Source organism: Dendropsophus ebraccatus, chromosome 10, assembly GCF_027789765.1.
Source record: "Dendropsophus ebraccatus isolate aDenEbr1 chromosome 10, aDenEbr1.pat, whole genome shotgun sequence".
Classification (NCBI taxonomy): domain Eukaryota; kingdom Metazoa; phylum Chordata; class Amphibia; order Anura; family Hylidae; genus Dendropsophus; species Dendropsophus ebraccatus.
The window spans coordinates 75790558-75814406 of NC_091463.1; the positions used below are offsets into that span (position 1 = coordinate 75790558).

Genomic DNA, 23849 nt, shown 5'->3' on the forward strand with positions numbered 1-23849 from the left:
CAGGAACAAACTGCCAAATAGTGACCGACAACTTTTCGATGACCACCCTTATGTAATAGGGCCAGTGTCCTATGGCTGATATATTCCCCATCCACCCTTATGTAATAGGGCCAGTGTCCTATTACTGATATATTCCCCGCCCACCCTTACGTAATAGGGCCAGTGTCCAATTAGAATGTTGCTCATAATATATATTCATGAGCAAAACTTGTAAAATTCATATCAAAATTCAATTCAAGATTTTTTTAAAGCTGGAGTTGGTACATTTTTTTCCGACTCCAACTTCGACTCCAGCCAAAACTAGCTCCGACTCCACGACTCCGACTCCACAGCCCTGAAGGGAAGGGGACATAATTACACTGGAGGGCTCCAAGCCCGCCTTCAGTGCATCGAGCCATGGCAAGCATGGCGCACTGGCACCAACAGGGCAGTGGCAATTTTTTTTCCCACTCCACCTGATGGTACAATCGCTTTGAAAACTTTCCACGCCTACTGAGAACTTTCCCCAGACATACTGGCTTTATGTAAGTCACTGCTGACTTTAAAGAATGCAGTTGAAACACGTTGGAGCGTTAGGTGAAAGTGCATGGGCGTTCACTTCTTAATGAATTTGGCTTTATATGCCATATGGGAAAGACATCTGGGTATTGAGGCTTTACGGATGAGTCATTTTCATCAATACTAAGCATATAATAGCCAGTCTTTCATTTTATAGGCTGCTTTTTTTGTATGCAATTGCACTTTACTATTTGAATTGTATTGAGGAGCTTTAGGTGCCCATACTGTGTATATATGAATTTGTTGTTCCATGCTTCTCCACCTACAGTATTACTGGGTTCACACTACGTATATTTCAGTCAGTATTGTGGTCCTCATATTGCAACCAAAACCAGGAGTGGATTGAAAACACAGAAAGGATCTGTTCACACAATGTTGAAATTGAGTGGATGGCCGCCATATAACAGTAAATAACGGCCATTATTTCAATATAACAGCCGTTGTTTTAAAATAAAAGCAAATATTTGCCATTAAATGGCGGCCATCCACTCAATTTCAACATTGTGTGAACAGATCCTTTCTGTGTTTTTAATCCACTCCTGGTTTTGGTTGCAATATGAGGACCACAATACTAACTGAAATATACGTAGTGTGAACCCAGCCGTATACATGTGTGTTTCCTTGTCCTGATACAAAGTATACAGATGCAAAGCCCTAATACAAAGTATAAAGATATACAGATACGATTTCATGTAAATGATATGGAGCTCCTATCAATGCAGCTCTTGTTCAGTGGAGTTCTGAAGCTTCCCCCTCTATTGTACACAAGGCCCCTGCATGTTACATAACACCACTGTTTTTGTTACTCAGAACTTTCAGTGAGATGAGAATGTGCTGAAATGATTTCCCCAGACTCCCCACTCCAGAGTGCATCAGAACAGAGACTGGAAGTTAATATCCACTGAAGCTGCGACCCCCAGGATGGCAATGAGTATAGGGGTGACGCTTCTCCTAACAACTGCTGTCACTCTTCTGATTTACCTTATTAAGTGGTGGAAGAAGAAAGATGTGAGAAATCTGCCCCCTGGACCCCGACCCCTGCCACTGCTTGGAAATATTTTACAGATCAGCCTTACGGAAATGCACCGAGATTTGATTACGGTAAGTGTTCAGTATTTTAATATTAAGACATTCCCATAGCAATTGTATACTAATGAATCTGTATGCTTTCAATAGGAAAATAACTCTCAATTACCTAAAGGTCCCTGTTCCATTGATAGGGATGTTTTGTGTATTAGGGACTAGTGATGAGGAACTAAAACTATTAAAAAAATTATTGTGATCGGTTAGTGTTCCCCAAACATTAACAAACAAGTAACAAACATACAGTAGAAGCATACGCATCAGTATACGCACATGCGTACAGATTATCAGGTGCAAAGTGTAAATTACGCCATTGCGTACGTTTCGGTCTAGAGTTACACACATGAGTACAGATTATTAGGTGCAAAGTGTAAATTACACCATTGCGTGCATTTTGGTCTAGAGTTACACACATGAGTACAGATTATCAGGTGCAAGGCGTAAATTATGCAGTTGTGTGGATGTGCTACGAAATCGGAATTCCAAACTCCTGGCATGGCTGTGTCAGTACATTAGTGCAAAGAATTAAATTGTTTCTGAGCTCCTGGCATTATAATGAATGATGATGCTGGGGGTTTCCGAATTCTGGACCATAACACATTGTCCGTGCATGGACCGTAATTATGGAACACGTGAATACCCCCTAAGGGTATTGAAACACTAAGGAATTCTTGCGGATAACATGCCGCGTTTTCCGCTGCTCAGGGATGAGCGTGCTCCCGCTTCATTCTCCACCTGTCCCCTGGACTTAATTCTATGGTCAGGCAAATTCCACCGTCCACCCAAAAAGTGGACAGTCCATTCTTTGTCCAATCTGCCTGACCATAAAACGGAGTCTATGGTACGGGCGGAGAGTGAAGGAACAAACTGTGGACATACCCTTAGAGGAGAATATGCTGGATCATGGGAGTTCTCAAAGATTGATTTGAGAAGTGCTTAGTAAGTTTTATGATGGTTCATATTGTAAAAAAGAGCGTCCCCCCTGCAAACAAATTTTTGCTCCAATGAATTTTAAATATTGAAACTTCTTTGTAATAGTCTTGCTTAAAGGGAATGTGTCATCGGAAAATGACCTATCATGTTTTGATGGAATTTTTTTTGAGAATGGTTGGTGATCCCCCCCCCCCCCCCGCATACATCAGTGTGGCTGGAGCCGGAGATAATAACAGGAGATAATAATCCTGCCATTCTGTCATTAACCCTTTAAGCCCTTCCCGACCAAGGACGTAACTGTACATCCTAGGTCAGGTAAGGGGGTTCAGAGCGGGGCTACGTGGCGACCCCGCTCTTAACCACCGTGATCCCGGGTGTTATTAATGGCCCGGGACCGCAGCTATTAGGGGGCGTGGTTTGGTCGCCCTGCACCCGTCAATGAGCTGTTTAGATGCAGCTGTCATGGATGACAGCTGCATCTAAACCAGTGCTTCTCCAACTTTTTCTACTGGAGCCTCACCCAACAGACCAAGGCAATGCTCACCAGACTTACCAAGAGGGTGCCTGGGCCTCTCCATCTGTGGTGAAAGTCCATTTAAAAGCTGAAAATAATGCTAGGGCCACCTTTCACCCATCTCCCAAGCTCTAGATCAGGGGTACTCAACAACTTTTAGTGAAGGTCCACTTACCGGGGTCTATTGTCAGGTGAAGGTCGGAGCTGAACATCAGTAGGAAACGTGTTTTTGTAACTTTGTCACAAACGTTCAACTATTTATATACAGAATTGCTGCTTATTAGCGGGAAAACTGGCATTTTTTTCTCTCTCACCAGGCCTTTGATATTAGGTACAAAGGGGGTGACTGCCCTGGTAGTATATAGCCCCCGTGTTGCTCCCCCAGTAGTGTATAGCCCCCCCTGTGCACTCTCCTTCAGTAGTATATAGCCCCCCTGTGCGCTCTCCCCCTGTAGTATATAGCCCCCTGTGCGCTGTCCCCCAGTAGTATATAGCCCCCTGTAAGCTCCCCCCAGTAGTATATAGCCCCCCTGTGCTCTCCCCCTGTAGTATATAGCCCCCTGTGAGCTCCCCCCAGTAGTATATAGCCCCCGTGAGCTCCCCCCAAGTAGTATATAGCCCCCCTGTGAGCTCCCCCTGTAGTATATAGCCCCCTGTGAGCTCCCCCTGTAGTATATAGCCCCCCATGCGCTGTCCCCCTGTAGTATATAGCCCCCTGTGAGCTCCCCCCAGTAGTATATAGCGCCCCTGTGCTCTCCCCCCAGTAGTATATAGCCCCCTTGTGCTTTCCCCCTGTAGTATATAGCCCCTGTGAGGTCCCCCCTGTAGTATATAACCCCCAGTGCGCTCCCCCCCAGTAGTATATAGCCCCCTCAGTAGTATATAGCCCCCTATGAGGTCCCCCCTGTAGTATATAGCCCCCTGTGAGCTCCCCCTGTAGTATATAGCCCCCTCAGTAGTATATAGCCCCCTGTGAGGTCCCCCCTGTAGTATATAGTCCACCTGTGCGCTCTCCCCTTGTAGATGCCCCCCAGACAGAAAAAAAAAATAACAAAAACAACTCACCTAGCACCTCGTTCCCCGCTGCGGCTGTCTTCGTCTCTTCCCATCGGTCCGGCCCCCGGCTGATACGCGCTCTGTAGGGATGTCCCGGGGATTCCCCAGCAGAGCGCGCATCAGTGACCTCAGCGTACGCCGCCGGCCTGCACTTCCGGGAAGGACAGGCCGGCAGCGTACACTGAGGTCTGTGGTGCGCGCTCTGCTGGGGAATCCCCGGGACATCCCCAGAGAGCGCGTATCAGCCGGGGGCCGGACCGACACTGCCCCCAGCCCCACAGGCGTACTGACATCTAAGGACAGTACGCCTATGGGGCGGGAGGCAGTGCGGTGGGGAGCGGGACCTCCTAACCGCCCCGGGACAGACCGGATCCGGGGTGGTTAGGAGGTCTGACCAGGGGTCCGGACAGCTGGCCTCCGCGGTCCGGGTTCGAACCGCGGTCCGCCAGTTGAGGACCCCTGCTCTAGATAATAATAAAGCAAACTATGAAATAAATTAATGTTGCAAAAAGGAGCTTTTTGCAAACAGCAAATGGACTGTGCAGATCATAGTTACTTTTGTGAAAACTGGCTCCCCAGCTGGGCCTCACCAACAACTAGGGGGCACCCCACAGGCGAGGCCTGCCTCGCAGTTTGAGAAGCACTGATCTAAACTGCTCTTTATGCCCCATCCCTGGTGTCTAATGAACAGATGCGATCGCGGAGGGGCGATCCGTTTAACTTACCCGGTCGGGCCTTAGCGTCGGAATGACGCTGATCCTGGCTCGGTATTCTGCTGATCTGGTCTGCAGCAGACCAGACCAACAGAGCACCAATCTAATGGATCAGTGCTCTGTAATATATGCAGCATTGATCTCAATGGGAGATTAAAGCTGTGTATATAGAAGTCCCCCAGGGGGTGTTAAAAAAAAAAGTTATTAATAAAAAAAACTCCCTCCCCTAATAAAAATTAAAATCACTCCCCCCCCCCTTTTCCCATTTAGAAAAAAATAAATAAATAAATTTGGTATTCTTGAGGTCTGAGGAAGAAATTTTGATAACCTTATGGTCTGCGCGGATGAACCTCGTTTTTTCTACTGCTCTTTATGGATTTCTGTAACCGTGCCACTTGATGACAACGGTGGAGGATTCCTGCTGCAACCATTAAGTATACTCTATATGCCTATGCAATTGGTTGAGACTACACACAACCACATCAGGTGAGCGGGTACGCTGAAGGTGTGGGAGCTTACATTGTTATACATTGTCACCCTATGAGGCGCTTTGCCCCTCTTTTCACGTTTTTATTTTCCTACTAGGTTAAGCTCCTGTCACTGACTGATCAGGACCCCTGCAGCCATGCTGCGTGGGTCCCGATCACTCGTACCGACGGGCTGGGGTAAGCCACTTATCTCCGTCCTGTCGGATTGTCCATCTGTGCTCTCAGGCAGGCTCTATGCACCGATCGCCGATAACACTGATCTATGCTAACGGGATATATAAAGGAAGGACTTATGCTTCCCTTTCTGCTGGATCCACTTCCCTAGGAGTGTGTACTGTTGTATATTTACCTTTCGTTTATATTAAGCGTCTTTTTTCCCTTTGTGTTCTCTTCTTTTTTTTTTTAGCTCAGTAAGAAATATGGCCCTGTGTACATGATGCAGTTTGTTCACATGCGCTCAGTCATATTAGTCGGATATGATGTTGTTAAAGAAGCCCTTGTTGACTGTGGGGAGATATTTAATGACAGAGGAGAAATTGAGATTCTCTCTGAACTTTTTGGAGACTATGGTAAGAAATGTTTACAGACTTACACCACTGGGTGGCAAAGTTAGTGTACTTAAAGAATTGAAAAAACACAGTCAACTTCTCTCCCCTGCCCCCCCCCCCTCTCCTTTTCCCCAACAATTTCTTGCAATTAAAAAAAAAAAAAGTGTCACTACTGTACCCAGGTTGCGCGTGATATTAGAATTCAACTCTGTTCACTTAAATGGAAATGAGCTGCAAAATCACATCAAAACTGAGGTGGTGTTGTTTCTTGAAGAAAGCTATTGTATTTTTGTAAGCCTGCACAACCCCTGTAAGGATGGATAGATAGAATTTGGTCACAACTTCCCTGGTAATTGCTTTTTATAGCAGTGGTGACCCAAGTTGCAAGTTACGGGTTACAAGTGTTAGTGCAAAAATACTTGACAATGCCTCTGATAACTTTAAGGTAGACTTGAGAAGAATAGAAGTGGAGACTTGTATGAGATGGTAGTATAGGGGTCGGGTAGGCGCCCTTGTTTAATTAGTATCTGTCAGGATGTGTGAAGAAATACTAAATCTTGAAGAATCTTGACTGCCTTCTGCCTACACAATATCCGTGACTGCCTTGTGAGGTAATAGGCCTCTGTCTTTAGGTTGAGCTCCTACTGAAGACTATCCCTAAGTGGACTGCCTTGTGTCAGGAAGGTGCCTCGGCTCTTAGCATCTTTGCCTTACTGGGGATCAGTCCCTCTGCCTTTCCTTTAGGGGGTGACTGTCCTGACTAAAGAAATCCATGAGATAGACAAGGGTAGTCCTAGTGTCCGGTTACCCTACCTGTTCTAGCTTCTACCCCCACCTGACTGTTCTAGCTTCTAACTGAACTTAAGACTGACTGTAGACTTCCTTCTGACAGGAAACCCCTACCTTATATTGGGTGGTGTGACAGGAAGTGAGTAAGAGAGAAAAGAAATGTACAGAGTGTCTGCATCTTTAGTAAAACTTCACTCAAATATAGAATAACCTTGTATACACTGCAGCTGTGCACAGAGCAAGTGAGACCCCTAGTGGCTGGAGAGGAAAATCACAAATCACACTTAACAGAGATACAATGGACATTACAATATGACTCTTAGGACACAAAAAGATTGTAGTCCACAGCTCTTTGTCTCTTACTCGACTGATAAATTAGTGTTTATATTAAAATAAAGATACAGACAAGTTTCAAAGATAGGAAATGAATGCTGAGAGGAGATTTTAGGGTTAACAGATTTGCTTTATCCCTTTGTGACTATAGCAGACTTACAATAGAATCAATGAAATTGATACAAGTATTTTGCACTCTGTAATAATGTAGTATGTAGAGTTTCTATTATTGCAAATCACTATCTAGAAAGTCCTGCATCAAAGGTGAAGGTTTTTTCTTTCAAATCAAATGGTGCAAGAAAGTTATTTAGATTTCTAATTGACTTCTATTAAAAATCCCCAAGTCTTCCAGTGATTATCAGCTGCTGTATGTCCTACAGCAGGCATGTCCAAACTTTTTTCGAAGAGTGCCAAATTTGATGAAGTGAACATGTGCGAGGGCCGACCATTTTGCTTGACATTCTTTGGACCATTAAAAGGAATGCAAATAAACTTTTTTTTAGATTACAAACCCACTTGCCGGACCTGCAGCGAGTCTCCATGCTGCATTTTTGCAGCGAGACTCGCTGCAGATCCCGGCCCTATGCTTTTAATGGCAGACAAACACGCAGCAGGGATGTACATCCCTGCTGCGAGTTTGTCTGCAGCCCACCCCATTAACCCCCCGGCCGCCGGAGCTGATACTTCACCTGATCCCGGCTCCGGCGGTTCCCGATGTCTTCAGCAAGCCGGAGCGGGGACCAGGTGAAGTATATGCTCCAGCCAGCCGCCCGCAGCCCCGGCCGCCCGATCGCCCCCCCGCAGCCCCGGCCGCCCGATCGCCCCCCCGCAGCACCGATCGCACGCCCCCCCCGCAGCACCGATCGCTTACACGCCCCCCTGCAGCCCCGGCCGCTCGATCGGGGGGGCGTGCGATCGGTGCTGCGGGGGAGGGGGGGGCGATCGGGCGGCCGGGGCTGCGGGGGGGCGATCGGGCGGCCGGGGCTGCGGGCGGCTGGCTGGAGCATATACTTCACCTGGTCCCCGCTCCGGCTTGCTGAAGACATCGGGAACCGCCGGAGCCGGGATCAGGTAAAGTATCAGCTCCGGTGGCCGGGGGGTTAATGGGAAGGGCTGCAGACAAACTCGCAGCAGGGATGTACATCCCTGCTGCGTGTTTGTCTGCCATTAAAAGCATAGGGCCGGGATCTGCAGCGAGTCTCGCTGCAAAAACGCAGCATGGAGACTCGCTGCAGACCCGCCAAGTGGGTTTGTAACCTTACAAAGTTTATTGAAAACGGCATACTTTTTATACTTAAAAAATCCTGGGGCACACCACCAACCAAAATGGCACAAAATGACACTAAAACAGTACATATTATACATATAGTTAATAATATAGATTCTAAATGTATTTATACTCACTCAGTGTGAAACCTGGGCCTGTTTCGATAAACACAAAAGGGATATCCCTGTTTCTCTCCCCCATCCCCATGTTTTTCTCCCCCCTGCTTCTCTCCCGTTTCTCCCCATCCCCATGTTTCTCTCCCCCCTGCTTCTCTCCCCTGTTTCTCCCCATCTCCATGTTTCTCTCTCCCCTGCTTCTCCCCCATCCCCATGTTTCTCTCCCCCCTGCTTCTCCCCCATCCCCATGTTTCTCTCCCCCGTTTCTCCCCCATCCTCATGTTTCTCTCCCCCCTGCTTCTCCCCCATCACCATGTTTCTCTCCCCCCTGCTTCTCCCCCATCCCCATGTTTCTCTCCCCCCTGCTTCTCCCCCATCCCCATGTTTCTCTCCCCCCTGCTTCTCTCCTGTTTCTCCCCCATCCCTGCTCACCTTCCTTGAGATGCTCGCCGCGGGCGCCGTCCCCCTCACCTACTGGCCCGGACGTGCTCCTCCAATCAGGGGAGACCAGGAGCGTGGTGCGCCATGCACCACGCTCCCGGTCTCCCCTGATTGGAGGAGCACGTCCGGGCCAGTAGGTGAGGGGGACGGCGCCCGCGGCACACTGGTTGAAAAACACTGCTCTAGTGCACGGGAAAGGAAAGCCGAAATCTCGGACATCGCGAGATTTCGGCTTTCCTTTTCTGTGCACTAGAGTGGCGTGGCGCAAGGTATCTGTTGCTGCCGGATACCTGGGGGGGCCATAAAAGTTCGGAACGCGGGCCGCAAATGGCCCGCGGGCCGGACTTTGGACATGCCTGTCCTACAGGAACTGCTGTATTCTTTCCAGTCTGATATGGTGCTCTCTGCTGCCACATCTGTCTTTGACTGATCCAGGGCAGGAAAGGTTTTTTATAGGGATTTGCAACTATTCTGGACAATTCCTGTCCTGGACAGAGGTGGCAGCAGAGAGCACTGTGTGAGGCTAGAGAAAATACACCACTTTCTTCAGGAGATGCAGGACATTTTAAATAGAAATAAATCACAAATCTGTAAAACTTTCTGACACTAGTTGATTTGAAATATTTTTTACCGGAAAGCCCCTTTAAGGGGAATCTGTGACCTAGAAATTGCATAGAGAACTGCTGTCAGTGTTATACAGCTATTATTGTATTATTGTACTAATATAACACTTACATGGCTGCAATAGTGCAAAAAATTCTTAAAATATCTGGTCCCAAAAGTCATGGCCAAGTCACCTCTGGGACAATAACTGTCAGTCATGAGAGATTTCAGCTAATTGTTTGTAGATTACTGTCTATTTATTTGGATGGCACGTCATGTCACCGTGTAGCACAACTTCAGATATTAAACCGACCACGTAACTGAACTATATTATGTGTCAGGAAACCAGTAAATTTTAGTAATTTTTTATACTAGGCAGAAACATCTTTTGAGAAAGGGGGGGGGAAAAACATAAGGTCTCTTCCATAATATCATTGTCTACTGTATTATAGGGGTTGCTTTAAGCAATGGGGAGAGGTGGAAAACAATGCGAAGATTTTCTCTGATGACCCTGAGAAATCTTGGAATGGGTAAGAAAAGTGTTGAAATCAGGATCCAAGAGGAGGCCCAGTGTCTTAGAGAAAGAATTATGCAAAACCAAGGTTGGTGTTTTTTTTTTTTTCTTTTTCTTTTTTTCCCCTAAATATTTTTCTTGGTATTCACAACATATTGTAAAGCCCTGTGCAAACACTTCAGGCCTGATTATATTGGCCAAGACTACCTGTTAATAAGCACTGATCCCATTGATCAGTGCTCTCATTAACAAAGCTATTAGAAGATTCAATCATTTTTGCGACCAGGCCACACAGACATTTGGCTACACGTTCCCTGGACAACAGGGTTAATTTTTTTTTTTAGCATGCCAGAAAGCTTTTAGTAACTAGATTGTTCATTGGCTGATCACAAGCTTTATTAGGCTACATTCACACATAGCGTTTAATTAGCGTTTCTTAGCACTATTTTGCCTCTGATTGCACAATTCATGGCAAAATAGAGCTAATTAATGCCTTATGGTCCTATTACAGGGCCCAATAATAAACAGTAAATGAGTGCTGATCTGCTAGATTGGCGCTCATTTACTGGGCTATTACATGGGACGATTATCAGGCAGCAAGGGCTGCACGAACATTGTTAGCGATGTGTGTGCTGGCTTTGCATTTAGTGTAAACTAATAAATATTAACTCACCTTACCACGTTCCCGGAGTCCTTGAAGGCCTTCTGACAGGCCGCAGCCAGTGATTGGCTGAGCGGCCATTTTGTCCGGTGATTGGCTGAGTGGCTGTGGCCTGTCACTGCAAAGACTGGAGCAGAGGCAGAGCTGCACACAGCATGGAGGCCTCTGGGGACGCCCAGGAACGCAGTAAGGTGAGTTAATATTTGTTATTTTACACTATAATCAACAGCCGTCGCATCACTATTAGATGTAGCGATGTGTGGTCAGCACCCGATGATCATTTCATTTCATTCTCTTAATCACATGGAGCAAATCGGCCTGATTTGGCCGATTATTGCTCTGCGTAATAGGGCCCCTACACAGGGAGATACTGGCCTATTTAACAAAAAGTTTCCCTGTTCAATAGGGTCCTTACATCACCAAATTAGCACCTGTCACTCGATGGGTTTACAATGGAATGGGCATATTTTCACCTATATTCACCAATCGTAATCTCTATAATATGTCTTTAATTGCAGATACATCATTCAACCCAACATACATTATTGGACTGGCTGTTTCAAATGTCATATGTTCTATTGTTTTTGGTGAGAGGTTTGACTACGATGACAAAAAGTTTTTGGCCCTCTTATCTTACAACAGAGAAATCTTCAGGAGGCTCAATACTCTCTCTGGTCAGGTAACTATTTTAAGAATAACGTAGTCTTGAACCCACCGTATTTTTGGTCTGTGCTTTGCCACAATGGCCCTGAAATGATCAAGTAATGGAAGCTTTTTGTTAGACTATATCAACAAAAAAGTTTGAAAAATTGTTCTGTTCTGCACTGTCAAGGAAAGCTGGCTGAGAGGACTTACTATTTGATAATAAGGGCAATGTAAGAGGGCCCTATGACAGTGGGAACCATGATCCCTTGGACATTGTACATACTCTTGAAATGCTAAATGCATTTTATGAACAAAATTTAAAGTGACATGGCTATAGAGGTTGATAAGGTGCCCATTATCTAAGGTCTTATTACAATCTAGAAATTTAGAGCATATACATTACATCTTCCACGGAGGGACGGAGGGGTGGTGCAAAGGAAGGGCACAGATATTCTAAGCCACGCCCTTTGGGCACGGGGCTACAAGTTTAAAAGTTGTTTTTTAGGACAATAACTGCATCACCTGCCGAACGGACCCCAGGACATATCTTGGATTAAAAGCAGCTATCCGAAGGTACAAGTGGTTTGGGGGGAGAGTCAGATTGTGGGTACAGAGTCGCTTTAAAATTGTAGATAGATAGATAGATAGATAGATAGATAGATAGATAGAAAGTATGGAAAAAAGTGCAAGACTTACAGTAGCTTCCTGACCACATCCAAGCACCGCAAGGAAGGAAAGAACCAATCATCATATTGTATGCCTAAATATTTTTACCTTTCAGAAAAAAACATTTTAGAATACCCAGAAATGATTGACTAGAAAGCAATGAAGTCACATGTAGCCTCAAAGTTATCTGGACTCTAACCATCCATCTTAATACTGTGGATAATGTTTCTTTCCACCTTATAAGACTTAAAGTAATTAATATAAGGAGATGATTGATATTATTTTCCAGCTTCTTGGTATGTTCCCACGTTTGATGAGACGCCTACCTGGACCACACCAGGAAATATTAGCAAATAACATCAAGTTAAAAGAGTTTGTAAAGGAAATGATAAGATCACACAAAGATACCTTCGATGCGAATAACCCACGGGACCTCATTGATTGCTTCCTCTTGAAAATAAAAGAGGTAGGTACAGTATGGTCATGTGACTTATGTCTTAAATTGAACCAATCATCTCCAAAATTAAGGGCCGTATTAGCCAGACCAATATTTCGGAGCAAGCGTGTGCCGACCTGTCAGGTCAGTGCTCGCTTGCTCCTTGTTTCCCGCTCACTGTGTGTGCTATTACACGCACAGACATCAAGCGTGGGGACTGCAGGAGTGGGTGCCTGGGCAATCTTTAGATCGTCTGGATAGCTCATAGGATAGAGAAGTGGTCTGCTGCCACCGGTTCTATCACATGGAGCAACGGCCAGAAGACCATCACTGTAATTAAGATTTTAGGTCATGCTTTAAATCAAGGATCACCCGACATTGTGCATGTTGGCTGATCGTTGATTTAAAACATGTCCTATTACACAAAAAATTTTAGGCTTGAATGGCCAGTAATCGGCCAAGTACGGCCGTTAATCCCTTTGTGTAAAAGTACCCAAACTGTGACTTTTCCCCAGTACCTTACAGCTGCCAGATACAGCTCTCTGATGCTATGCCCAGCAGAATCTAGTGGGGTGTCAATTTCAAAACATTGATTGTTAATCCTTTGTCCCGACTCTCGGTAACAAGGCATAGGGTGGAGTCATAACGGCATGTAGTCACGCTGCCTCTATCATCTTCCCCACCATCTCACGCTTGATTGGCAGCCAGAGTGCTGGGTTTTGCATTGAATTCCCAGCTCTCAGACTGCCAATTAGGTATGAAAGTCAGAGAAGAAGGTGATGGCAGGTGAAGGCAGTGTGACTACATGCCGCTGTTGCTCCACCCCTATGCCAAGTTAATGAGTGCTCAAAAAAAGGCTCAAAGATCAATATTTTGCCAGCCCATTGGAGATTGTCCGCCACAGCAAAGGAGAACTGTGCCCCGCAGCTGTAATTTGCTGGGGCCAACTCATTCCCCCTCAGGAAGGTGATTGGTCCCCTTTAAGTTTTCTATACATGGTCACAATACTAAAGAATGATTTGGAAAATTGTAAAAAAAAAAGTATATGATTATTTCCATCAGGACTATCTATCTTTGCAATGGATGTACAATTATCTATTAAACTGGAGAATTTAATTAAAATATTAGTGACATGGTCAATTCTGCTACATCTATCTTTACAGGAAAAAGACAATCCAGAAACTGAATTTCGTGAGAGGAACTTACTGGGGATAGTAATCGATTTGTTTTTTGCTGGTACAGAGTCTACAACCATGACCTTAAGATATAGCTTTCTAATACTTCTCAAATACCCTGAAGTACAAGGTAAGAGGTCTCACCATGTACTGGGTGCTCTTCACAAAATCTTGCACCCTATAGTTGTATCATAGATCTTTTATATAATATCTCTCCTGCTATACGGACTCCTCAAAAAACATGCATGCTTACCTAAGTAGGGAATAGGTATAGGCTGCTGTCAGGCACTACTGGCATTGCTCATGTCATAGAGGAACAAAGAATTGAGCATATAAAAATCCAAAATGTCTGATCCTTTCTTTCACCCAAATAGCACACGTTAGAGGCCTCCCAAAGACACTATAGTAATAAACATAACATGTCTCTTAAGAGAGACCACCAAACTGATGTAGGTGCTCTTAAAGGTCAAGCAATGTTCTCTTGAAAATTAATTATGCAAAGTAGATCTCTTCCAGTAGTAAAAGATCTTGCCCTCCAGTGCCACAGATTATGGATAGCTTTTAGGTGAATCAATGCTCAGCTTGATAAAAAGCCTTGAAGCAAGTATGATTAGAGATCATCATCCAAACCAGAATCTGAAATAAAATGAAACGTACCCATTGGTGGTGGTGGTGGTGTGGTGTGTGGGGGGGGGGGGGGTTGTTTCTACTTGGGAGGACTGCCAAACTAGTGTAAAAAGCCCAACTCCCTTATTTAGCCATGTTTAGCCATGGCCCATTTGTATTCACCATTTACTGGGTCCACAGCAAGAGTCTTGGTAATGGCCTCCCGAAGATCATGCTGCTAGTGCTCTGGGACTTAATAATATTGTTCACAGTATATATTTATACAAAGTGATGATTCCAATAGCCTCTTTCGTTATTCTTCCAAGGGTTTAAAGTGTTAATTTGCTTTTGTTGGTTTTTGCTCTACAGAGAAGATCCATGAAGAGATTGACCGTGTGGTAGGTCAAAACCGATGTCCATCAGCAGAGGACAGGAGTAATATGCCATACACAGATGCTGTTATCCATGAAATTCAGCGATTTGCGGATATTTTCCCTATAGGTCTGTCTCGTGCAGCGAGAGAAGACACGACTTTAAATGGATTTTACATTCCCAAGGTAAAGTGCTAATAGCAGAGCAATATATCATAGCTCCATGTTTTCTGTCCTTCTATTACCAAACAATGACCTGATAGGAAATGTATTTCTCATACACTCTAGGGCATGATGGTGACTCCCATTCTAACATCTGTTCTAAAGGATCCAAAGCATTTTAAGAATCCCGAGGAGTTTGATCCGGGGCACTTTCTTGATGAGAACGGTGGCTTTAAGAAGAGTGAAGCCTTTTTGGCATTCTCTGCTGGTACTGTTACTTTACAGATTTGTTTTAACTTATTTTACATTTCTGACCTTCCTATACACAAAGGAAAAATAGTGTTGTACCTAGTTCAGGAGAAAGTGTGGTTGAGTATGACTTCCAACCATGGTGGTCTTGAGTAGAGATGATGGAACATCAGAAAATCTTAGGTTTTATTGAACTCAAACCTTGTCAAACCTTCCGCATTTGATTCCCAAAGCCTTCCCGGTTTGTGGGGAAGGAGGAAACAGCCCGGGTACCGCCTGGAATTGCGGGATTAAGCGTAGGTAAAAGGCTGAATTCCAGGCGGTACCCAGGCTGTCTCCTCCTTCCCCACAGACCGGGAAGGCATCGGGAATGCGGAAGGTTCGACAAGGTTTGAGTTCGATAGAACCTAAGATTTTCCGATGTTCGATCATCTCTATTCTTGAGTTGTGCCCCCCCCCCTGCTTTCCACACAGACACACACAATTTTTTCCCAGAGTGTTACTTTAGATGTAATTAAGATAGCCATAGGTAATTTCACAGTTAGGGTATATTCACACGAACGGGCTCGCAGCGAGATTCTCGCTGCCAGCCCGGCAGGTCCTGGCAGTTCCCATACACTCCATACTTGCTGCGGTCTAAACGACCGCAGCGAGTATGTAATTCTGCCGCCCTTAACCCCTTCTGCTCCCGGCCGGCTCCCCCACTGTAAGCATACTTTACCTGTCCTTGCTGCACGGGTCCGGCGTCCTGCTCTCCCGCCCGGCCAATTAGTGTGTTGCCCAGCTGCAGCCACTGATTGGCCGGACGGGAGAGCAGGACGCCGGACCCGTGCAGCAAGGACAGGTAAAGTATGCTTATAGCGGTGGAGCCGGCCGGGAGCAGAAGGGGTTAAGGGCGGCAGAATTACATACTCGCTGCGGTCGTTTAGACCGCAGCAAGTATGTAGTGTACGGGAACTGCCAGGACCTGCCGGGCTCGCAGCGAGAATCTCGCTGCGAGCCCGTTCGTGTGAATATACCCTTATAGGGTTTGTTAAAGTCGATGGGATCATGTATTTCTATAGCATTTCAAAGAAAGCTGAGAGTTTCTGACCTTTCATTTCAGTGACCGTGGAGGTCTTGGTCCCTCACCCCCCCCTTCCCTTCCTATTGTCCTCCTATTGCTTCAATGGGATTCCTTGTGTGCCTCTGCTCAAAGAATGAACATATTCATTGAAGCAATAGGACAGGCAAAATGACAAGCAAAATCCTCCTCTTTTCCTCAAGGTATAAGGGCCCTGAGTGTAGCCTGAATGGCAGAGCGCTGGCAATTTAGACAATTCTAATACAGTTTTTTCTCTGCTTCCTAGGCAAACGCATGTGTATGGGGATGGCTCTGGCCCGTATGGAAATCTTCCTATTTCTTACTACTTTACTGCAAAAGTTCACTTTGAAGCCCACCATGGACAGAGAGCTCATAGACATCAGACCTGAACCCAACACCAATGGTTCTAAACCATGGGACTATGAGATGTTTGTTGTTCCTCGCTAAAATACTGATCAGATTTTACTGCTGGTCAGCAATAACATTAAAACTGCCTTTCTGATATTGTGTAGGCCAAAACAGCCATTAGTCGTGACCCATGGAGTCATGGACTCCACAAAGCCTTGAAGGTGTCCTGTCCATGATATGAGGCACCAAGACCTTGTAAATTGCAATCCCACTGTGGATTGGTCTTGTTTTCTCACCACATCCCAGAGATGCTTGGCCACAATAAACTTTTTATATCATTCCTGAACCGTGTCTGCAGTGTGGTATGAGATATTATCCATTGGAAAGAAGCCACTGTCATTAGGCAATATCATTGTCAATGCATTAACATTTTTAGATATTTAGTGGGATTGGACCAGGTAGATTTCACACCCCAAGCATATCAATGATATTTGGGCAGCCATGATTATGCTCACTGGTTGTTCCTTCTTGGACTATTCTTAATAGGGACTAACCACTGTGTTACAGGAACATCCGACCTTTCCTTTTGTTGATGCTCTAAACCCAGTTTTTTTTTTGTTCAGAACTTGTTTCTTGTCTATTTTTCCTGATTCTAATGTATGAACTTAAAGAATAGACCAGTCACTTGCGATCTAATATGTTCCATCCCCTGGCAGGTGCTATTGTTATTTTTCTATCGGCGGTGCTTATTTTTACGTCTGATCAGTAAATGAAACAGAGGATCCATGTACAACAGTTACCCAGCGGCCAATGAATATATGGTAACTCATCAACAATATATATATATATATATATATATATATATATATATATATATATATTACATATTTATGGCTGTCTGAGCTCTTTGACATTCATCAAGACCGGCATACTCATACGCCAGTCTTAAATAAAGCCCTGCCCCCATGCAGTCCGCCTGATTTACTAAAAGGCACACACTAGTAAATCCGGCAAAACCTGCATCTGCTGGAGTATATCAATAAGCAAATATTTAGAGTAAATAAAAAAAATGGCTAGATCACATTCAGTATGTTAATATGTCTGTAACCCCTGCTGCAGAGAAAGATGGTACTGTTAGCTACAGACAGGGTGTTATAGCTGCTGACACTGGTGCTGAGGGGAGTTGGACTACATATCCCAGGAACACTAGCTAAAGAAGGAGGAGGGAAGGAGACTGCAGCCATCTTGGGGAGATCAGCATGGCATAGAGAGACTGAGGCATCCCCTCTCGCAGGATCAAATGCTGCTTCCAGGCAGACAGGAGAGAGGGGTTGCTGCAGCCAAGAGACCCCATCCTGCAGTGAGAGGAGAGAGAGCCCAGCAGCTGTATCATCTGTACAGAGCAGCAGGGTCCTGTGCTATGTGTCTGATGGATTCTGCTGGTGACCCCACAGCTCCCCAAGCTCCTGGAGTTCATCACCCTTGCTGGATTTACAGTCAAGATAGAGTAAGTGCACCACCGCATCCATGCGTGCTGAGTTCCGCAGCAACTGGGCCCCAACTGTCAGACTGAGCTAATTGCTGGCCAGCAGACTATATTAAAGAGTCATAGGGGTAGATAGTGAGGACAAGTGTGCTATTTGGCCTTTTACAATAGACTGTGTGGGGTTGTTAGTAGTTGGAAGTGTTATGTTTGCATTACTGCATATTGTATTGCCACTATTGTTTCACCACTAGGGGTCCCACTTATGCTGAGTTGTAATCTGTTCAATCCCTGTTTATTACTTTATCCAGACAATATCTTCATGTGGTGCCCCCTGTTCCCTTAATAAATATGTTGATCTGTTACCTCTTCTCTGGAGTGAGTGTGTACGTGAGCTGGGCAGGGATTTCCCAAGTTGATCCCTGGCAGAAGGAAGACAACCTGCTGCGTACTTAAAGAGTTGCAATCAAGATTTGGGTGGAGGCACTGCGCTATAGTGAGAACTACATTATCTCACACCCTGCCTACAGATGTTGGCCCAAATGGGTGTTACATGTCCATATGTCCACCACCATGCCTAGTGGACCATTGTCATGTTACAGGTCCAAAAGGTGCAGATCTGTATCTGATGACCTAGAGTCGTAACTACTGATTGATGATTTGTTGAGTTACTTGGTTATGTGAAAGATACAATGTCCAGAGAAGGATACCTTAGTATTGGGGAAGATTGTAAGTTTTTCTATGCAAGTCTTGTATAATAGTACTGATTGCTTACTTGTATACTAAAAATAATGCAAATTTAAACTCAGTCATGTGGGACACCTATACATATAGAAGTAGATGTGATGAATTGCAAGGTCTGGTTCTATGTGCTTCTAGAAGAAAAGGGGTTAATAGCCCAGGATGATATGGTTCATTCCTTTGCATTGGTGGTACCGTGTATCTATAACATGGGGTCATCATAATCTTGAGGCTGCATGGTCCATTAATGTGGGTGGCCCATGGAGTGTCAATCATGAAACGTATATTATGGTAGCACACACAAATGTGTGGATGAAGCATAGGTTCATAGTGATGTTATATAAGGTATTGGTGACTACAGACTATGTACTGAATGAGACACCAGTGCTACTAAATTATAGGTGTGGGAGATCAATGTCTTACGTATAGTAAGTGTAATTCAGTTCCAGCCCTGCCCAGTCACACATTGACAACATGCTAAACAGTAATGCTATTGGTTTAAAGATCATTGAGTGCTGATCAGTAATACGTGACCCTGAATGGAAACGACCCCAAACCTAATCATAGTGCTGACTATTGCATCTACCCTGCTCCTGACAACTGCAGTCACCCTGCTTATTTACCTGCTGCAATGGTGGAATAGGGTAAAGCTGAAGAACCTGCACCTGGTCCCATGCCTGTACCCGTCCTGGGGAATGCCTAACAGATGAGCACCACAGAAATGCCAAAGTGCATGATAAAGGTGAGTGTCCATATATTTATCATTATTATATTTCATTATCATTTATTATACCAGTAATATATTACATGTGACTTATTGCTTGTATATCAAGGTCACAGCGGCAATCTATATGTCAGTGCTTATCCTTCTCCTCCTCTTGTCTCTAGCTAAATGCACCATGTGACAGGGGTTAATATAGCAACCTGAATAGTGAATATCACAGAACCTATTTGAATTTAGCGCTGGATAGAAGGAGGTGCTTGTCTACAAATGTTGTAATGTCAAAGTGTAAACACTAGAGGCTGCTAGAGATTCACCTCTACTTTACAGAATTGCAATAACTTAAAGAGTACCTGTCACTTTTAAAAATTGTCAAAGGTGGGGAGAAGCACACCGCCAAGTGCTCATTTACCAAGATGTATTATGAGCAATCTTTAAGAGGATTATAGTATTTTGTTTTACCAAGTAATTTTGCATCACATGGAGAGGCATCACATGGTTATAGCCACAGTTACGTCGTATTTCCTCTCACACAAAGTTTGGGGGACAATTCAGTACTATGAGTAATTTGTCTATTTTCTTAGAAGCATCTAACCTGCTAATATGTTCCAGCCAGCCTATCTCTCCTAATGGATCTGCAGTGGTGTCATTCCGGTGCTAATCAATGTAGAGTACCGGATAACTATTACAGAGAAGGGCCAGGTTGGCCGGGGAGGACATGAACACTGATGGTGGTAGTCCCGTCCCCAGTGCACCAACCGCCTCATTAGCATATTCATTAAACTACAAAGTACATCAACATCACAACATGAAAACATCACAAAGGATCAAGGTAAGAAACTTACCTTCATCCTCAGCTCCCCATGTGCTATACCGACATATCAGTGGGTTAAATGCTTCTAACCTGCTGATCGTTCCGTTTTAAAGGGGTAGTTCGGCGGCCACACAAAAAACAAACAAACACAGACACACACGTAGAATATACTTACCATCCCACTGGTGACGATCGCCATTCGAATTTCCCGCCGGCCTTGTCCCCGCCATCCTTGCTTCCGGGTCCGGGTGCAGTGAATGGCAGAGAAAAGGCTGCTGGTACACATGCGCACCAGCAGCCTTTTCATTGGCTGGAACACATCACATGGCTTCCTGCAAGCTTAGCCAATCAGGGCTGAGCAAGGGGGAAGCCATGTGAAGCGCTTCAGGAAATGAAAAGGCTGCTGGTGCCCAAGTGCACCATTCTCCCATTCTCTGCTGTGGAAGACAGCGAAAGGGAAGAAGACCAGGGCCGCCCCCTGCTGTGACACCCAAGATGGCGCCCGGGAGAAGAGGACGGGGTCGACAGTAATTTGGTATGTATACTTTATTTAACTTCCGGGGGGCAGACTGCTTAATAACACACACTACAAAGTTATATAACTTTGTAATGTGTGTTAATTAAGCGGAAAAACCAAAATGCTGCACTACCCCTTTAACCAGTCCCTGCTCCAGAGCTGCTATAATATAGAAGACATATGTATTTTCCAAGATCTGTACTGACATTCATGGGACAGAGCAGACCTGTCATCTTTGTATGTTTTTTTTTTTTGTTTGTTTTTTTTTCACTCTTCATTTACAGGGGTTTTATAGGCTTATATTATTGATGGCCTAATCCCAGTATAGCCTATCAGTCATTGGTCAGAAGGGTGTTGACACCCATAACCCTTGCTGATCATTTATAAAGGGTCTGCATTGCACAGTACAAAATAATAGGGGTCAAAAGTAGCACTGTACTTCATGGGAGTCTCCCTCTCATGTAGACTAGTCCTTATAGCCCCTTTCTTGCTTAGACTGTTGTTCATGCCCATCCACGAAGCACCAATGTTCTTCACCACCTTTCTTAGATCTTATAAAGTTTAAAATAAAATATTAAATATTAAAAACAACAAACCTCATTTGGGAACAGCCTAGGGTCATTGATTCCTAGAAGGGCACTTTACAATGCTTACAGTGCACCTCCTTAGGATTATAATGCACACGACAGCATGCAACACTTCCCCACTGTCTTTGGTCCTATAGATTTAGGGGCCATTCACACACCCGCAATATACTGTTTGTGTACAGACAGTATTCTGCGGATCAGACCTCAGATCGAAACTCCCGGCATCATCATTCACTATGATGCCTGGAGCTCTGAAACTGGTTAAATTCTGTTCTGACACATGTTAGTACAGCAACACGAACATATAAACAGTTTCGGAACTCCATCATAAAGAATCTGTTCCTCAGCTCATTGTCTGTATAAACAATGTGTGAATGCCGCCTTATAATGAAGCTGCCTAGACAGAGATTGCTGCTTGCCATTGAATGATAAATACTTGTAGGCTCTTTTCAATGCTCATTCTCCTTATTGTGAAATCCCCGCTGATCAAAACTTTTGAGATGTCCATGTGACTTTTGAGATGTCTCCATGACTTTTGAAAAGTCCCTGTGTTCGTACAGCTAAGCGAAACTTATGGACCTGTGTACACAGCCTATCTAGCCAACTATCGCGGGTTCATTCTCTTTGGTTACGATGCTGTTAGAGAAGCCCTAGTCGACCACATTTTGAGATTTTGAGTAGTCAATTTTTTTTTCATTGCCTGGTTGGTGCCGATGCAGACCTCAGTGGCACAGTCCATCTTTCAAAATGCAGTCTTGTTTCTGCGATCAGCGCCAGTTTCTTTATGTGCACCAGCCCGCTAGATGCACTGGAGATGAGCCCGGCGCACCCAATGTAATGATATTTACTCAGTAATGCACCTCCATTAGAATCAAGTCTGGCCGCATTACTACTCGAAATGGTACATTCGCTTTAAACAAAACAATGTTAATATTTGGGCTACAGCATATAATGCTTCCATGTCTTGTTGCAGGTACCTCCCTGAGCAATGGAGAGAGGTGGAAAATTATGCAGCATTTCTCTCTAATGACCCTGAAAAGAGGAAGAGAAGTGTTGAGGAGAGAATCCAAGAAGAAGCCGATGTCTTGCAGAGAGATTTATGAAGTATAAGGCTCGATTCACACGTTGTAACAGTGCGGCTGTATTTGCGGCTGTAATTGTGCGGCGGTATTTTTGGTGGTTCGTGTGTATGCTTGGAAGTATAGGATATACGGCTGCACAGTGCACACTATGTATGAATCTACGGCCCTATCGTAAACGGACCCGTAAAAAATGAACAAGACCATTGTTTGCGGCTGAATATGCGGCCGTGGATTGACAGGCGGTCCGTACGGAGTACTTCAAAAATAGCCGGCAATGATGCCGAATGCCGATGCCTCTAATAGTTAATATATTAAATTAATCAAACACATTTTCTTTGTAATCAAGACACTTTCGTTGATCAATAATTTATTTCTAACGAATCCATCATTTTGCAATTAAATATACTGTTAAAAAAAATAGATATATAAATAAATGTATATTTATATATATATTTATTTTTTGACAGTATATTGAATTGCACAATGATGGATTCGTTAGAAATAAATTATTGACCAACGAAACTGTATTTATTTCAACGAAATTGTGTTTTATTCATTAAATATTAATTAGTACAGGAAGCTCTATAAGCCGTTAATTCATATGCCGGCAAAAGAGCATTCTGTACTAATCATCACTTTACTTTAATGAAAACATCAAATGTTTCTTCTAATAATGTTATTGTCACAACATAATTAGAAGAAACATTTAGAATTATATGTGCGCTCAGCTGATTGGCTGATCGGCTGAGCGCACATATAATGAGCCGGTCCGCAGTACAGTGACTTCATTGTGCTGCGGACCAGCGAAGAGGACACATCGGGGTGAGTATAGAGCTCTCCCCACCCCCTCCCCGGCACTGCACCCCTCCCAACAAGGAAGGGGGGGTCACTTAACCCCTTCCTTGCTGGGATGGGTGCAGTCTGACATCAGTCTGGCCCCCAGGGGGTTAAGGGGGATGCAATACATCCTCCCTTAACCCCTTGGGGGTCAGACTGTAAGCAGCGATCTGTAAAGATGCTGCATACTGTAAGGAGCACAACACCGCTCACAATGATGGGTGTTGTGCTCCTGTTTGTGTGTTTTTGTGTGTTTCTCCCTTTTTGTTTTTCAGATATCGGTATCCTGGGGATTACGTCGGATTCCATGGACTACGTCAATGACCAGCGTTTTTTTAATGTTTTTTTTAATAAAATGGTCAATGAGGGGTGTGGGGGTGTTTTTATTTGAATAAAAAAATTTGTAAACTTGTGTCTTGTCTTTATTTCTTTACTTTATAGACTTAGTAGTGGAAGCCGTCTAATAGACGGAATCCATTACTAAGTCGGGGCCTAGTGTTAGCCGGTATAAAATGGCTAACACTAACCCCCTATTATTACCCCAGTACCCAATGCCACCAGGGGTACTGGGAAGAGCCGGGTGCCAGTGGTCCCAGAGCGTCAAAATTGGCGCTCCTGGACCGGGCGGCAGCAGGCTGGTAAGATTTAGGCTGGGGAGGGCCTAAACCAATGGCTCTTCCCACCCTGGTGTTACCAGGCTGCTGTCGT

The 23849-nt window shown here is 44.6% G+C and overlaps 1 protein-coding gene across 1 annotated transcript in view; it reads left to right on the plus strand.

The window, feature by feature from the left end:
- LOC138766073 (cytochrome P450 2H2-like) overlaps positions 1-16705 on the plus strand; it is a 39815-nt gene extending 23110 nt beyond the window's left edge. The window contains exons 2-10 of the mRNA XM_069943405.1: positions 1411-1659; positions 5752-5914; positions 9895-10044; positions 11136-11296; positions 12218-12394; positions 13528-13669; positions 14515-14702; positions 14805-14946; positions 16277-16705. Of these exons, the coding sequence (XP_069799506.1) occupies positions 1411-1659; positions 5752-5914; positions 9895-10044; positions 11136-11296; positions 12218-12394; positions 13528-13669; positions 14515-14702; positions 14805-14946; positions 16277-16458 (1554 nt within the window). The 3' untranslated portion in view covers positions 16459-16705. The remainder of the gene's footprint in view (positions 1-1410; positions 1660-5751; positions 5915-9894; positions 10045-11135; positions 11297-12217; positions 12395-13527; positions 13670-14514; positions 14703-14804; positions 14947-16276) is intronic.
- Positions 16706-23849: the final 7144 nt, after the last annotated feature.